We start from the raw sequence: 18,273 nt of genomic DNA, 5'->3' as shown, positions 1-18,273 counted from the left end.
GCAGATTTTTATAAAGTTTAGATAATTCAGTTCAAAAACTCAATACTACATGCAACTTGTGTGGCACTAGTAAAGTTTGAATTCCACATTGAACTGTACTGATCTTTTTGAGTGGCTCATTGACAACATAAATAAAGTTCAAAATACTCGAACCTATATACATATAGCACCGCATAGCGGCTAAAACTCGAAACAAGCTGTGCATCACATGAAAACCTTTGACGTTTTGAACAACTTTGCTGAAGATCGCGACTCTCTAAGCGGTGGGATCCTAAGGATCAATTAAGTTCTAAATGTTCAGAATCATACGCAAATTAGCGCGGAGAGAATTTCGAAGTGTTCGCCGATTATAGGCCCTTGACCTTTTTTTGCTGGAGACCGCAACTCTTCAGGTTGTCGGAATCACGAGATATGGCTACGTAAATCTGCCAATTTCAGGTGGTGCAAAACTTTTGCAGTATTCAAATAGGGTGTTGCAATACTCAGTTAAGCAATTCCAAACTTATGGCGGGTAGTGTAAACCAGAAATTTTTAATAGGTTGTACCTTTATGATTTTCTTGCGTTAATAAAAACATTTTAAATTTTAAACTTAAAATAGTTTTAAAATGATGTGAACACGGCAGCGTTTAGTCAAGTAAAAAATAGTGAATTTTACTCATCGGAATTGTGTCGAAAAGCAAAAAAGCACTGTCACTAAACATTGTTACATTGGTAAACAAAACCAAAAGTATCACAAAATTCAGAAAATAGTAATGTGCATCAATCGTTCAATTCAACTCGGAATTATCATATAATTACGAAATAATGCAAAATAAAAAAAAAACAGCACATCGAATTTTTCGTCCTCGTGTAAAACAGTTACAGTAAGTAAAATAACGGTAAGATACTAGAGTAGGGTGTTTTTCACACAGTTACACTTCTACACGATTTTTAAACAGTTTTTCTACGACGTTTTTCCAAATAACGCGGTTCATTTACACGGTATGTATCCATCGTGTAAAAAAATACTGTACTGTATACTTCCTGAGGCAGTTAGGACCGATCTCAAAAAGTAGCCGTTGAAAAGCGTGCACAAGCAGCGATCATAAAATACTTCCTCGCGGTACATTGAACTTATTAGCGAATATGATGGAGAGAATGGCCTGTATGTGTGATGTTAATTTAGTTAAATTGATGCAAATGTTTTATTCTGAACCGACTGTACTACCTGATGTGTAAAATACGGAAATTTTTACTTCATTGGATGTCCTTCTAGCGAAATCGAAAAAGGTTCTAGTCTACGAGGGAGTTCATATTGAAACCTCGCACCGATCCGACGAGATTAGCAATCACATCGAGTTGCATCTGAGCAAACCAATCGACAGGTGATAATTATTCCAGCAAGGAGACGGCGGACGGTAAACCCAAAATCGACCATTTTTTAGAACAAAAACAAATTACGGCTAACCTTCCTAATTTTCACAGCGACGCAATAGCGTGAACATCCACAACTCACGCGTGCACGAGTCGATCTTTAGCGAATGAGTTAAAATCACGGTTTAAAATGAAGGCAGAGAAAAATAAACAATCGCCGGGAATAGATAATACTCATTTGCGCATATTACCTTAACGATAAATGACACGCTTTCAACTCAGTACTATACACTGGAAAGGGCAAAGGAGGTAGAACACGCTCGCTAAATATGATGATACATGCAAATAGCTACACACTATGGCTGGCTATTCATTGTACGTGCGATTGTCTACAAGCAAACGGAAAGGTGCCTTCCGTTTAGGGGGCTCTCATTTGCCGATAAGATAAAAACACTGACGGCTAGTCGGTTGGTGATGTGAACTAGACTGCATTTCAAACATTTGTGTACTTTTATCTGGGAATGGTTGTGATTTTACATTGATATAATGATATTTAGGTTTTTGTGTTACTTACCGATTTAGGCATTTTGGACGAGTGTTTTTGCTAACTTGACGGAAAAAATTTAATAACAATAACTCAGTTTGCGTTGTTGGTATTCTGTAAAAAAAAGCAAAGACAAAAGCGTAAGTAACATATAGGAAAGATATAATCTAGCATTAATTGTGGTACATAATAATATAGCTCTAATTGTCATGAAACATATCAGATTATATCATGTCAAATGACACGTTCAGACGGAAGCAGTTCGTTTGACAAAAAGCTGCGAAAACCGACTTGTATCCAACGCAATAATTTTAAACTCATACATTAACCATAAACTCTAAACCGTTCGTAATCGAAAGTACCGATATTATTAGGCCAAACACATCACACACATCACAAATTCCACACTGCATCACGTATCATCGCTATCGTCCCCCTCCCGCCCCGCTGCCCCCAGCGGCACCGCAAATCAATAACACGCGTTGCGAGGCGGCATCGTTTGGGCAGAAGGCAAAACGGAAAGATGGAACAGCGAAGGCCGAACTCCTCACCGAACGTGATAACGATCCAAACTCAAGCATTCACTTTCGCGATCGTCGACACCGCTGGGTACACTACAAGGTGTACATCCTAGTCCATGGCCTCTCAACGCGAGGAGCGAATCAAAAACGAAATAAAAAAGCCTTACACCAAAAATCAGCGAATGAAAAAAGAAAACACAGCCGAAAGAAAACAAACTTTTACTTTCAGTCTGATGAGCTGCGGCCGAGAAAAAATGACAGGTGCTGAGCCGGCATAACCACAAACACAACCAATCGGAAATTTGGAATCCATGGGAAATGGATGACAATTCGATTCGCCCCGTTGAGTTTTTCCTATCTTGTTTTTTTTTAAATTCAACTGAAAGTTTGTTTTTCTTTGAAGAAGTGAATGAAGTAACGAAAATCGAATTAACTGTAAATAACTTTACCAAAATATACCTCTACACAGGGTGTCGAAAACCTGGAAAATCAGGGAATTATTTTTCGATCAGGGAAATCATGGAATATCAGGGAAAACTGAAAAATGTTCAGGGAAAAATTTTTAACCGAGAGGCGATTCTTTTTTAAACGACTCTCTAGCGAAAAACCCGATTTATCTAGCATAAAAAGCTAAATCGGGACTACTAAGGTTAGGTTTAATACCCGATTGAATACTTTTTTCTGGGATTTCAGAGTTGCGTTGCCCTTTTATGTGCCGAGTGTTGAAAAATATCAGGTAAATTAATGTTGTATTTCAGGGAATATCAGAAAAAATCAGGGAATTTGATTTTGAAAATTTTTTCGCCATCCTGTCTGCAGGAAGTATCCTCAGTTTTGGTAATTACTGTTTAAAAAGAAGCGAAATAAAATATCACCCCTCCGAAAATTTTCAATTTATGAAAAGGGCAAGATTGCATATTCCAGTTTGGAGTGTCAATTCCATTCAATTGGCCGCTTGTCGATAATTCGCTCCACAAGTACAATTTTGAAACATGATGTACGACAAACTTGCAATCCTTATGTAATGCTACAAGTTTGTTGAAGAAAGCAATGCTCTAACTCTTATGCCTGAAGTGGGATATTCAGCCGATATTCGCGATGAATATTATATTGCACTGGCTCTCACACTCCAGGCATAAGAGTTAGAGCATTGCTTTTTTCGACGAACTTGTAGTACTACTTAGGAATTACAAGTTTGTCAAAATTGTACTTGTGGAGCGAGCTATCGACATGCGGCGGAAAAGCACCCTAAAATTGAATATGCAGCCTTGGAAAAGGGTAGCGCTGATTTACGTTAACAATAAACACCAAAAATAAATACAGGTCGGACTCGGTTATACGGGATTCGATTATCCGGAAGTTTGGACTCAATTATCCGGAAATTACACAGTGCAAAAAAAATTGACTTTTTTGCTGCCTTGGTTTCTGTATATAATTTTGTTTGTGTATTTTGATGCAAAACCTAATTTCCCCGAATTTCACCATATTTCAACTTAAGGGGCAACAATTTTGAAGCGGTTATAGTCCATTTCGGTTATGAACCATTTTGAATTTTTGAGAAATCGAAAATTTTCGATGTTTCTCCGACGCCATTTTGTTTTAAAACCAAATATCAAAATTCTAAGAGTTTGTCCACATATAAGCATCTTCTAAGCCATCTTTTAAAAACCAGATCTTGAATCGGACAAAAACTGAGCTCAAAACGATGATTCCACGAAAACGGTTTTGGCATGGTTGCAGTATATTTCACACAGCAAAATAATATCGAGTATGTCTGAGCATTAATGGTAATGCGATAATACCCTAAGAGTGGTAGTCAAATTACAGTCATACCTCGATAGAGGACAACTTTATTGTTATTTCCGTTACGTTATATCGAGTTACGTTATATCGAAGCAAACAATTTTGTTTAGAATTTATGCAAGAATGTTATTGATTACTCAAAGATGCGCGAAAACCTTTTTTCCATAACCTATCAGTATTTTTAAACCTTTCTTATGGCCATTTAGAAATATTTTCAGATGCACAAAAAAATATTTGTTTCAATTGATACAAGAGTTCACTCAAAGATGCGTGAAAAGCTATTTCCCATCACCTATCAGTATTTTTAAACGATTTTTATTTCCATTTAGGACAATTTTGAACAAGCAAAAAAAATTTTTTAGTTCATGCGAGACTGTTGGTGGTTACTCACAGATGCGCGAAAACCTATTTCCCATCACCTATTAGTACTTTTAATCCTTTCTTCTGCCCATTTAGAAAAAATTTCAAAAAGCAAAAAAAAATGTTTTTTAATTGATGCAAGACTGTGAATTATTACTGAAGGGTACGTGAAAACCTATTTCCCATCATCTATTAGTATTTTCAAACCTTTCCTATGCCCATTTTGGACAATTTGGTTTCATTGATTTCAAAACTGACTACAAACATTTTTTGAAGCAATTTATAGCCCAAAAACAGTTGCTGTATCATTTATTTCCAAGTTCAATACATTTTAAAAATTTACGTTGTATTGAGGTAAAAGTTACGTTATATCGAGGTATTACTGTATGTCTTATATTGTGTAAAAAAGTCTCAGGAATCGATTGGTAGGTGTCTGATCCACGGAAAATATCAGCAACATGTCAATTCTGCCCCGATTCCCCTACAATACTAAAATTGGTTTATCTCGACGTTAGATTAGCTTATTTGAAATCTGTTTAATGTAATATCAAGAGTGTAAGCGATACTCAAAGATACAATAAAAATTTATGTTTACATGATCCTCCCCCTTTTGCTGGGAGGGGGTTTCATATTTGGCCAGGACTGGTTAAAACATAAAAATCTCGCTACAGCTATGAGACAGCATCGCGTCTTCGATAAAGTCAAATGGGACCCCCTCCCCGCAAAGAGGAAAGGATCATGTGAAGACAAATTGTTATTGTATCTTTGAGTATCACTTACACTCTTGATATAACATTAAAAAGATTTCAAAAAAGTTTTTTTATCGCCGTGATAAACCTTTTTTTTTGTATTGTAGGGAAATTGAGGTAAAATCGACATGTTGCTGATATTTCACGTAGATCAGACACCTTTCAATCGATTTCTGTGACTTTTTTACTCAATATAAGATATAATTTGACTACCACTTAGGGTTGCTGATATTTTATAGATATTTGATATTATCGATATTTGCCCCTCACAATATCGATATTTTTGCCCGATATTGGCGCATTTGATATTATCGATATTTCGATATTGCGACTCGATATTGCTGTCCGATATTCTCGGTTGCCATCAGGGGAGTGCTGCCGTCGAAATTTTGCCTACCAATCATAAATTCATCATGGCATCAAAATTAAATTTAAAATGCGTACACGCAATATAAGATATTCATTTAAAGTGCACATTATACTGAAAACAAACGTTAAGGCTTGGTTTCTCCATTGATAAATATGTTTATTCGAAAATAGGTCAATAGCAATTAAAGGACGTTTACTCTATTTCAGCTATTTTAGGGCAAATAAACTAAAAAGTATAGGTACCAGAATTGTTGGTACTAGAATCAATAAGTGATAGTTGGAAAATGTAAGCAGTCCGACAGAAATATGGTTGCCATATCTCCATTTTTATTGACAGCATGCTTAGAGCGAATTTCCAGAAATTTGGGTGTGGAACTTCTCGGGGCAATAACCACCACATTAAACCGATCAAATGCGATGCCTTGGTGTTGCATTGGGATGGCAGAATCGATTAATTTCAGTAAAGAATCGGTGTTACATAAGCGATAACATGAATGTTCAGGTAGGATGCTTCAGTAACTGGCTGGTGATTAGTCAATGGATCAGTGACGATTAGGAGACGCGGCTCACGAAACGTCGGTTTAATCTGATTGGAAAATGCACCTTGCGTAAAGCGATCAGCAATCGGCCCGCTGTCGTAACGGACGAGATGAAATAGCAAACACTTCGCCGAAATATTCAATACTTAGGCATGAAACATGCTGAACGCCAACGCGACCGATCGGGTGAGATTCTTGCCGTAGGTTAATGAACAACTCTACTCACGGCTGTTTATTAACCTTCGGCAAGAATCTCGCCCGATCGCTCACGTTGGCGTTCAGCTTGTTTCAGGCCTAACAGAAAGCCAACCCGGTGGCATCACTGACGTTTACGTTCAACATGAGTGAAGACAGCATTAGCTGGATCACAGGATCAGTTTTACATGTAATTTGACAGCTGATTCATCGAAACACGGAAAAAGCAGTGTTCATACGTGCATACAGTATCGGTGTTCAGTGGCAGTGTGCTTTTGTATTGTTTTCGGGTGATGTATTTATTGCACGAAACGTCGAGTGCTTTGCTTGATGAAACAAAAAAAAAAAAGCGTTGCATTATTTTAGAATGTACACAACGTTTATTCTTGCCGATTGCGAACGGCGGTGTTTCTTGCAGGCAGCTGACATCGCGCGATGATTTAAGGAATAACATTTCAACGTACGTGTAAATGAGATAGCATATCAGCGCCACTTTTAAACATTTACAAAGCTAAGCCAAGCTTTTTTTAAATAATGAAATTAATTCAAGCACATAACTCATGCAACATATATTATGCTTCGCTCGTTGCGCTCAGACTGCTGTGTGAACAAACCTTCAAAAACATAAATGAGATTAGCGCCACTGTCTTTCACGGCAGCTTCAGGAAACAACGCCGATGCCACCGGGTTGCTGAAAGCCAAACAAAAAATATACACTAAAGTCGCTTTTTACGCGAGGGTTACGTGCCGCGTAAAAAAACCGCGTAAATTCCGGAATCCGCGTAAAAAAACCGCGTAAATTCCGGAATCCGCGTAAAAAAACCGCGAAAATTCCGGAATCCGCGTAAAAAAGCCGCGTAAAAAGCGACCTTAGTGCATAAGAAAAAAATATGGATAAAATATCGATATCGGTGCGCAACATCGAATTCAATATCGATGCCGCTTTCAATATCGATAAAGCAGATATCGATATTCTATTTTTAACATCGACCACCCTACGTACCACTCTCAGATATTAGCGCTCAGACATACTCGATATTATTTTGCTTTGTGAAATATACTAAAACCATGCCAAAACCGTTTTCGTAGAATCACCGTTTTGAGCTCGATTTTTGTCCGATTTAAGATCTGTTTTTTTTTAAAGATAGGTAAGAAGATACTAATAGGTAAAAGATACTAATAGGTGGAGGTGGAGTTGAATGGGCAATAAATTCGTTTGCACCATATAAATCACCAGGTTCTGACGAAATCCGTCCTATCATGATTCAAGAGGGCAAAGGAAGTTTAACCTCTTGCTTAACTGAGATGTTCAAAGCAAGCTTAAGGTTAAAATATATTTCAAAAAGCTGGCGCCAAGTTCGTGTTGTCTCTATTCCGAAAGCTAATAAAAAGGTCAAAACGAGTCCAAAATCGTTTAGACCAATTAGCCCTTCGTCATTCATGTTGAAATTGATGGAAAAACTCATCGATGACTATATAAAGTCAGAATATCTGAAGCCAAAAGCTTTGAATAAATATCAATTTGCTTATCAGCATAACAAATCCACAGTAACAGCACTTAATGCACTAGTAACAAAAATTGAAAAAACATTCGAAGCCAAATAAATTATGCTAGCAGCATTTCTAGACATCGATGGCGCTTTTGAAAATGCATCCTATAATTCAATGAAAGGTGTTATGATAAAACGTAACTTCGACAAAACTATCGTTGACTGGATATTTGAAATGTTACAAAAAAGAGAAATAACCTGCAATCATGGAGGCTCAACAGTCACAGTAAGGACTGCAAAAGGATGCCCACAGGGAGGGGTTCTCCGGGAGAAACGGCCCCCAGGACGCAACGAAGGCGGTTGTTCGGTGACAGCCAGGAAGCTGGCTCGTCGGTCCAGCCGAGCAAAGAACCGGCAAACGGCGGAGCCACGGATTGGACCACCGTGGTGAATAAGAAGCGGCAGAAGCGGGAACGACGCGCGAAGCGCGGCGACCGCAATAAGAAGCCGCAAGGGGCGAGTAGGCGGAGCAAGGGTGACGCGCTCATTTTCAAGACCGATGCGTCTAAGTAAGCCGAAGTCTTGAAGGCCATGAGCGGCGAACCCAAGCTCAAAGACCTCGGCACGGACGTCAGGTCAATTCGTCGGTCACGCACCGGCGAGATGATCCTCGAACTCCGCAAAGAGGCGAAGGGCAAGGGCTGTGCCTATAAAAAGACGGCCCAGGAAGTGCTAGGCGAGGAGGTTCAAATCCGAGCCCTCACTCCTGAAGTGACTCTCCAGCTTAAAAACCGACGAGATCACCGAAGGGTGCGACATAGCACAAGCCTTCGAACGAGAGTGTGGAGTGGTAGTGACCGCAGAGGCAGTTCGTCTCCGCAGGGGCCCGGCCGGCACCCAGGTTGCTACCATAAAGCTTCCACTAGCGGAGGGTAACAAGGCCCTGAAGAAGGCCACGTTGAAGGTGGGTTGGTCGGTCTGCCCTCTGGGCACCTTCCAACAGCCTGACGTTTGCTTCAGGTGCTTTGAGCGGGGGCATAAATCCTGGTCGTGCAAAGGGCCCGACAGGTCCAATTTATGCCGCCGCTGCGGTGGCGCAGGCCACAAGGCACGGGACTGCGGTGCACCTCCCAAGTGTCTGGTATGCACCGGTAAACGGGTCGCCAAACACGCCATGGGAGGCCCCAAGTGTCCGGCTGCACGGCCGGCTACTAAGTCGCACGCCTGAGGGTGATACAGTTAAACCTGAACCACTGCTATGCCGCGCAGCAGTTGCTACACCAAGCGGCTGCTGAGTCGTTGTCGGACGTGGCCATCGTCTCGGACCCATACCGCATCCCAACCGGAAACGGTAACTGGGTATCGGATAAGTCTGGGAAGACGGCCATTTGCACGACAGGCAGGTCCCCGGTTCAGGAGATTGTGTCGACCTCCAGAGAGGGGTACGTTATAGCCAAAGTGGATGGAGTATTCTACTGCAGTTGCTATGCTCCGCCAAGTTGGTCTACCGAAACGTTCGCGCAGATGGTCGTTCGAGCAACCGTGGAACTGACGAGCCTATGGCCGTTGATGGTTGCGGGTGACTTCAACGCTTGGGCTGTCGAGTGGGGAAGTCGCTGTACAAACCAGAGGGGCCAGGTCTTGTTGGAAGCTTTGGCAAAGCTCAACTTAGACTTGGCTAACGTTGGTACAAAATGCACCTACAGTAGAAACGGTGCCGAATCGATTATCGATGTGACGTTCTGCAGCCCGGGACTGATCACGAACTGGAGGGTAGACGACAGCTACACGAATAGCGATCACCAATCGATCCGCTATGAGGTAGGCGTGCGGAAGCAAGCAGCGAGTAGGGCCAATATTCCATCCTTCTACGGCTGGAAAACATTGCATTTCGATGCAGATGTTTTTGGGCAGGCAATTAGATGGAAGCACGTAGGGGGTGAACTGCTCCCGGATGTGGACCATCTAAATTTGATGCTGTCATGGGCGTGCGACGCCACGATGCCTAGGTCTCGTCCGCCTAGAGAGGGTAGGCCACCGACATACTGGTGGAGCGATACGATAGCAGGCCTGCGCAAAGCATGCCTCCGTGCAAGACGGAGGATGCAACGCGCACGTTCCGACGAGCAAAGAGCGGAACGCGGTGTCGCATTCAGATCCGCTAAGGCAACGCTTAAGAGCGCAATCAGAGCCAGCAAACGAGCCTGTTTCGAACGACTCTGCGCCATTGCCAATTCGAACCCGTGGGGTGACGCCTACAGGATCGTTATGACCAAGACTAGAGGTGCGCTAGCCCCGGCCGAACAATCACCAGCGATGCTAGAAACGATCATTCAGAGCCTCTTCCCAAGCCACGAACCAAGTCCCTGGCCTCCAGCTGACGAGTCACCACCTACCGTGAGTGACGGCAGCCGTGCAGAGGCTGACGATGCGGTAAGGGTGACGGAAGATGAATTGATCGAGATCGCAAACTCCCTGAAGGTAGGCAAGGCTCCGGGACCAGACGGAATCCCGAACTTGGCCATCAAGACGGCCATCAAAGAAGCCCCCGGGTTGTTCAGGGCGGTCATGCAGAAATGCCTTGACGACTGCCTCTTCCCGGACGTGTGGAAGCGCTGGTGCTGTTGCCGAAGGTTGGGAAACCACCAGGTGACCCATCGGCATACAGACCAATCTGCCTGCTGAACATGGCGGGCAAGGTGCTTGAGAGGGTAATCCTCAATAGACTGGTAAAATATACAGAAAGTGAGAACGGTCTATCAAGCAACCAGTTCGGTTTTCGAAAAGGTAGGTCTACGGTGGATGCAATTCTCTCCGTCACCAGAACGGCTGAGGTCGCAATCCAACGCAAGAGGAGGGGCATTCGTTACTGCGCGATCGTCACGCTTGACGTGAAGAACGCGATTAACAGTGCCAGCTGGGACTCCATAGCCTTAGCGCTACAGAGTCTCAGAGTGCCGACGCCGCTGTACAAGATTCTGGGCAATTACTTTCAGAATCGAGTGCTAGTGTATAACACAAACGAGGGTCAGAAAAGCGTTCCGGTTACCGCAGGTGTACCGCAAGGTTCCATCTTGGGTCCGGTACTGTGGAACGCTATGTATGACGGCGTGTTAAAACTAACACTCCCTCCAGGGGTGGTGATCGTGGGCTTCGCCGACGACATAACTCTTGAGGTCTATGGCGAGTCTATTAGAGAGGTAGAGTTAAAGGCCGCGCTATCAATACGCGTAGTGGAAGACTGGATGCACCCCACGAAACTGGAGCTAGCGCACCATAAGACTGAAGTTATTGTTGTAAATAACAGAAAGTCTGAGCAGGAGGCATCGATTAGTGCCGGTACATGCACTATCGCCTCAAAACGCTCGTTGAAGCTTCTGGGGGCTATGATCGACGACAAGCTCACGTTCGGGAGCCACGTCGATTATACCTGCAAGAAAGCTTCCATGGCTGTGGCAGCGCTATCTCGCATGATGGCAAACAGCTCGGCGGTTCGTAGCAGCAGGCGCAAAGTCCTTGCTAGCGTGACCACGTCCATACTCAGGTATGGAGGACCAGTGTGGTCCAAGGTATTGAGTACCTCGTGCCATCGCGGCAAACTCGAGAGTACGTACAGGCTAATGTGCCTCAGGGTCGCGTGCGCATACCGAACAGTGTCGTACGAGGCGGTTTGCGTCCTCGCTGGCATGATGCCCATCAGCATCATCGTCAAAGAGGATGTAGAGTGCTTCGACCAACGCGACACGAGGGGTATTCGCAACACCATACGGTCATCCTCAATGGCCAGGTGGCAGCGGGAGTGGTCCAACACTACAAAAGGTAGATGGACACACCGGCTCATTCCAGAGTTAGCAGGCTGGATTAATAGGCGCCATGGGGAAGTAACCTTCCATCTGACACAGATCCTGTCAGGCCATGGCTGCTTTAGGCAGTACCTGCATAGGTTCGGGTACGCCGAGCCCCCTATGTGCCCCGCTTGTACGGGTGTGGAAGAAAGCGCAGAGCATGTGTTCTTCACATGTCCGCGCTTCGAGCGGGTACGGTACGAAATGCTGGCAATAAGTGGGATGGACACCACGCCAGAGAATATAGTGCGTAGGATGTGCGAAAATAGGGAAATCTGGGATGCGGTCATCACGGCAGCATCACAGATCGTTAGTATTTTGCAGGGCACCAATCGACGGGAAACCATCGACGTGCCCCAGTTAGTTAACGGTTAACTAACTGGCCTGTATAGGCTGCTCTGCTACCCATAGAGGTAAGTGCGAAAAGCACGACGGGCCCTCTCCCTGAAGTAATGCCTAACGGCGGTCCCGGGGAGACCAAGGGCTTTAGCTGTTCAGCTTAGGTTGCTCAGCATGGGTAAAAGCAGGGAGGGGTTCTCTACCATCACCTCAAAGCGATCGTTGAAGCTCTTGGGGGTTATGGTCGACGACAAGCTCACGTTCGGGAGCCACGTCGACTATGCCTGTAAGAGGGCCTCATCGGCTATTGCAGCACTATCTCGTATGATGTCCAATAGCTCAGCGGTCTATGGCAGCAAGCGAAGACTTCTTGCCAGCGTGGTTTCGTCCATACTTAGGTATGGTGGGCCAGTATGGTCCAGAGCGCTAGGTACTAACAGTTACCGCGGTAAACTGGAAAGTACCTACAGGCTCATGTGCCTACGAGTTGTGAGTGCGTATCGTACAGTGTCATACGATGCAATTTGTGTCTTGTCCGGCATGATGCCTATCAGCATCGCCATCAAGGACGACAGAGAGTGTTTCGACCAACGTGGCACAAGGGGCATACAAGGCACCAGAAGGTCATTCTCGATGCTCCGTTGGCAGAGGGAATGGTCTAATTCCACAAAGGGCAGATGGACGCACCGACTTATACCGGAGATATCCGGCTGGGTCGGGAGGCGACATGGCGAGGTGAATTTCCACCTGACACAGATCCTGTCAGGCCATGGTTGCTTCAGGCAATATCTGCACAGGTTCGGGCACGCTGGGTCCCCCATGTGTCCCGAGTGCGTGGAAGAGAAGGAGACTGCAGAGCATGTCTTCTTCGTATGCCCCCGTTTCGTAAGAGCGCGGAGCAACATGATGGCTGTGAGCGGGCCTGGCACTACTCCGGACAATCTTGTCCGGAGGATGTGCGACGACCCGGACATCTGGAACGCGGCCTGTGCGGCCGCCTCCCAGATTGTCCTGAAGCTACAACGTGTGTGGCGGGTCAATCACCAACACGCCAGTGGTAGCTAACTACCAGTCTCCAGGTAGTTAGCTAGGAGGTTATAAGAGTAAAGAGGGTGCATCACGCACAAAAGCCACTCCCCGACGTAATACTTAACCGTCGTTCCGGGAAGAACAGGGCTGGAGACTGGAGGGGTTTTAGTGGGTCGGGACAGGGATCAGTAGGTGTCTGGGGGAGTGTAACTACCCCAGCATCTCTCCCCTAGTCTCATCCCCACACCCTGAGTTCTCTTCTCAGGTGTCTGTTTGCAGATTTCCCCTCCACCTTTGAAAAAAAAAAAGAAAGGGGTTCTCTCGCCCCTGTTGTGGTCATTAGTGGTTGATGAACTGTTGACACAACTAGAATCACAGGGTTATGAAGTAATTGGTTTTGCGGACGATATAGTAGTTATAGTTCGTGGAAAATATGAGCATGTAATCAGAGATAGACTCCAACATGCTCTAAATTTAACTACAATGTGGTGCAAAAAAGAGGGACTTACGATAAATCCAAAGAAAACTAACGTTATTCTATTTACACGCAGGAAAAAAAAATTCCTGACTTATGTCTCAATGGAACGAAGTTAGAACTTTCTCAAGAGGTCAACTACTTAGGAGTAACTCTAGACAGCAAATTAAACTGGAGCTTACATATGGAAAAAACAGTGGTGGGCACCATTCCGCTAATTCGCTAATTAGCGACGCTAAAATTCAGTTAGCGATTTAGCGATTTCGCTAGTTTTCGAGCTGGTTAGCGAAACTGTTAGCGTCGCTAACATTTTGGCCTTCGAAACTCTAATCGCTAATTCGCTAAATTTTGTAGAGAAGCGACAATAGAAATATTTAAAAAAACTGTGAATTGCTGATGGAGTACGTAAATTGCTTCGAAAGATGAACATACTTCACTGCGAAAGTTACTTTTGTCAGTTTTTTTACCCTAGAATGGAGTTCCAGTTATCGTACAAGCCACAGGAGCATTTTGAAGAACAAGCACAAGGTCTAGATTGAATTTTCGGCACACCAAGAACTTTGGTAAATTGCAATGCGCTTGAAATCATGACAACTTTGGTTCTACTTTTTCGATTCAGATAATAATTGAATTTTTATGAAAACATTCCTAAGAGTATCTATTTTCAATGCAAGCTAAATAACTTTTGTTATTCTTGTTTTTACAAAATCAAAAATGAATACCGTTTCGTGAACCTCTTACTGTAAATAGCTTTATTTGTTTGTTTATTTCTAAGTGCATCATCTGACATAAAGTCTTAATAAAAAAAGGATAATCATTAAAAGTAACTAGAATTAGTTAACCTACGTTTAAAAATATGACTAGGTACACCAAAATCAAAAAGATGCTCGACACTCGTGAATGTTCTCTCACAAAAGGCAACAGGTTCATAATAACCATAGTTCGTGCGATGGAATTGGTTCAAAAGCATCGAAGAGGGCTTCAGCATACGTAGAGATGCACGGAAATTCATCAATGACAGCAACTTCGGGGAATCCAGTTCAGCGTTTAGAATCTTGGCAATGCATACAGCCTGTTGTACTTTGCGGCGGTGCTCTAGAGTGTCTAGTCCAAGCAGGCGGCAACGATCCGGGTAGGGTGGCAGATTCGTAGGATCACGCCAAGGTAGTTCTTTCAGGGCCAATCGGATGAAACGTCTCTGTATACGCTCGAGGCGCAGGTTCCATGAAAGCTGGTGCGGACTCCAAACCGTTTTTTAGTAGGGGTCGTACAAGTGAGCAGTAGAGATGGTCGGGTATGGGAAATTTGTTACCCGTACCCGACCCGTACCCGACTCATCGAAAATTTTCAAACCCGTACCCAACCCGAACCCGAAGCCTGGTTTGTTTAAAATACCCGTACCCGACCCGAACCCGAAAAATATCTATTCTAACTACCCGTACCCGACCCGTACCCGATAGAAAAAAACGCCGAAATTGCCGGTACCCGACCCGTCCTGTTTTTTTTGTTTTTTAATTTTTTTTGTTCAACATGCCTGGGTACCTCGTACATTTTATGCACTGATTGTCATGAGTGGTTTCTCGAGATGATGGCCGGAGCCAGGCTAGAACCGAGTGTGCGTGTGAACGAATGATAATGAACCCAGAGTTTCAGGCGGGTGGTCCACTATAAGGAATCGGTCCACTATGAAAAGTGCATGTCTGGTAAAGTTTAAAATAAACGACGAGTTTTATAAACACATTTAAGGGTCAAACGAATTTTAAAAGGTCAAAATTAATATAGATTATAACTTGAGAAAAATTTGATAATTCACTGCATTTGCCAAAAATCTGTAATTTTGGGTATAGATTCGGTGTCATTGATAAATTCTAAAAATCTGTAAAAACAGATACTAAATAAATAAATAAATAAATAAATATTTGAGTGCTTAAGTCCAAAAATTGGGTGCAATATCATAAAATTTAATTTTTTTATAACTTTGCAAAACTCGGCATACTGACGTTTTTTGACATATTTAAAAAAAATATCATTACTTTGAAACGCTCTGCAGCTTCAATGATAGCTTGATTTTTTTTGGCCTCGAAGAAAAAGTTGATTTGTAGTTAGTTTTTATTACCTATTATAATATATAATATTGTTTTAATTTTTATAAAAACAATTTTTTTTGCGAAATTTGGTTGATTTGAGGAGTTGTGCAAAAACTACGTAAGCTGTTTTTGTAAAGAGGACGCCCTGTGGTGTTGCTTGTGGTTGAAGATCATATAATTCTGTTTAACCCTCTCCCGCTCGCAAGGTTTAGCATTGAGATTTATAGCTTTACGAGAAAATTCAAACTGAACACTTTATAGACTAATAAAAATTACTGTCAACTGTAGTATTTTGAAGAAAATGCCCAGTGATGCTCTGAGGCAGCATATACAAGTTTATGGAACAATCGTAAGCACAACAAACTATTTTATGTCAAGATATGATGATTATAATTCTTGGTGCTTTAGGGCCACCATGAGCGGGAAAGGGTTAATAAAAAAGTTAGGGGAGAAGTGCTAAAAAATCATGAAAAATTAAGTCACGTGCTTTATGAACGTCTCCAAATAAAAAGTGGAATGGAGATTCGTGTTCAGCACCCCAAAATTAAGTATATACCATATTTTTGTCGTATTTATCGACACTTTTTTTTTTACTTGGCAAGCATTTGTATTAAGTCGCCCCACTGTGCAATGCTCCGCGGTTTTCCTGACAGTTATGAAAAAAGCCCGACAAAAACTCTATTTAAATCAAAACCGTTGCAGGAAGAACTATTCAATCTAACATTAGAAAGCGATAGCATGATGTCATTCCCTTGGTGCATAGACTGCCGACAACTGTCAGAATAGGTATTGGACGATCTCTCGTTGAGTGATGATGGGCGATTTTCTCTCCGATCTTATCGATTATCGACATTAAGAAAACACCCAGGCTTGAAATGATAAAAATTGAATTCTCACAATGCACGAAAATTGAATTACCCGTACCCGACTCGTACCCGACCAATTGAGAATTTTTCAAACCCGTACCCGACCCGAACCCGAAGCCTTGGTTTTTTGATTACCCGTACCCGACCCGAACCCGTAGAATATTTTTTGGCGTTACCCGAAACCCGACCCGAACCCGTCGGGTACGGGTTTCGGGTAAAAATACCCGCACCCGACCATCTCTAGTGAGCAGTATAAAGCTTTCAGACAATGGGGATCCTTGAAGTCACGTCCAATTTTTGCGATGAATCCTAATTGCCGACTTGCTTTCGAAACAATTGCAGCACGGTGACTATCGAAGGTCAGCTTTCTGTCAAGTATAACTTCAAGGTCGTTGACGTCATCTACTCTGCGCAGCACTTCTCCGTCGACAGCATAATCAAAAAGTATTGGCCGTTCGATGCGGTGAAAGGCTATCACTTCACATTTAGCAGTACTTAGAATTAGCGAGTTTAGTTTACACCACGTCACAAAGGTATTTAAAAGTGATTGTAGACGATAACAATCCTCGATGGTGCGAATCGTCAAGTAAATTTTTAAATCATCGGCGTAAACTAATCTGCAACCAATCCCAAGTGAATCGGCAACGTCATTGAAGAAAATAATGAAAAGAAGCGGTCCTAGGTTACTACCATGTGGTACGCCAGACTTGTTCATGAACGCAGACGATACACCTGATCCAAGCTTAACTTGCAAAATTCTATTGCACAGGAATGATTCAAGCCATTTAACGAACCGTGATGAAGCACCAAGACGGGAAACTTTTTTCAGCAGTATTCGATGATCAATTCGGTCGAAGGCAGCTTTGAGGTCAGTGTAAATAACGTCAACCTGTACGTTCCGTTCGAGTTCAGAAATGCAATTCGACGTCAAATCCATCGGATTTGTTGTTACAGATCGCCCAGGAACAAAACCATACTGGTCCGAAGAAATGTAGTTGCGTGTGCAATTCAATACAATAGAGCTTACAATGATCTCGAACAATTTAGACGCAGTTGACAGATTAGTTATTCCACGGTAGTTATTGACATTTCGTCGATCACCACTTTTAAAAACCGGAAACATATAGGAGTGCTTCCATACCGCAGGAAACATCCCTTGAGCCAAAAATTGGGTGAAAATTGTGCAAAGTGGTGCAGCCAGAATACCAATATAACGGCACTAAAGAACGGCCGGTATTCCGTCGGGACCAACAGTGTACGAACATTTAAGTTTCTTAGCGGTGGTAGTAATCATGTCATGCGTGTCTTCAAAAATGTCAAGATCAACAAGGTCGGCTGGCACATTAGCCGCAGCACGCCGAGCATCGTTATTTGAGGCACAATCCGTGGCAAATACCGAGGAGAAAAACTTCGCAAAAAGCTCACAAGAGACAGAGTCCGAGCAGGATACCACTTCCTCCAAATAGAAGTCCGAAGGAGATGAGCGACTTTTCCGTTTTGAATTAACGAAATTCCAATTTTTTTTCGGATTTCTGCGCAAGTCTGTTTGAACTCCCAGAACGTATGATTTGTAAAGACTAGAGTTTAACCCATAATTTCTTCACTTGAGCGTTTAAAATTTTGTTTAGATTCGTAAGACCGCAAACGGCGAAGCCTGCGCAGGCATGCGTTTCGTTTACGCTTTAAAACTCTTAAGCTGTGATTACTC

General features: G+C 43.0%; 1 protein-coding gene across 4 annotated transcripts in view; it reads right to left on the bottom strand.

Annotated features, from left to right (window-relative positions):
- The window catches only part of LOC129727220 (moesin/ezrin/radixin homolog 1), a 70,857-nt gene that overhangs the window by 37,435 nt on the left and 15,149 nt on the right, over positions 1-18,273 (bottom strand). For all 4 annotated transcript variants that reach the window (XM_055684942.1, XM_055685450.1, XM_055685028.1 and 1 more), the window contains one exon: positions 1,929-2,012. In XM_055684942.1, the coding sequence (XP_055540917.1) occupies positions 1,929-1,940 (12 nt within the window). In that variant the 5' untranslated portion in view covers positions 1,941-2,012. The remainder of the gene's footprint in view (positions 1-1,928; positions 2,013-18,273) is intronic.

The sequence above is a fragment of the Wyeomyia smithii genome, chromosome 1 (genome assembly GCF_029784165.1).
Source record: "Wyeomyia smithii strain HCP4-BCI-WySm-NY-G18 chromosome 1, ASM2978416v1, whole genome shotgun sequence".
In the NCBI taxonomy this organism is placed as follows: domain Eukaryota; kingdom Metazoa; phylum Arthropoda; class Insecta; order Diptera; family Culicidae; genus Wyeomyia; species Wyeomyia smithii.
Note: the sequence above shows the minus strand (reverse complement) of the source record. Positions and strands in the feature narration are given on the sequence as shown.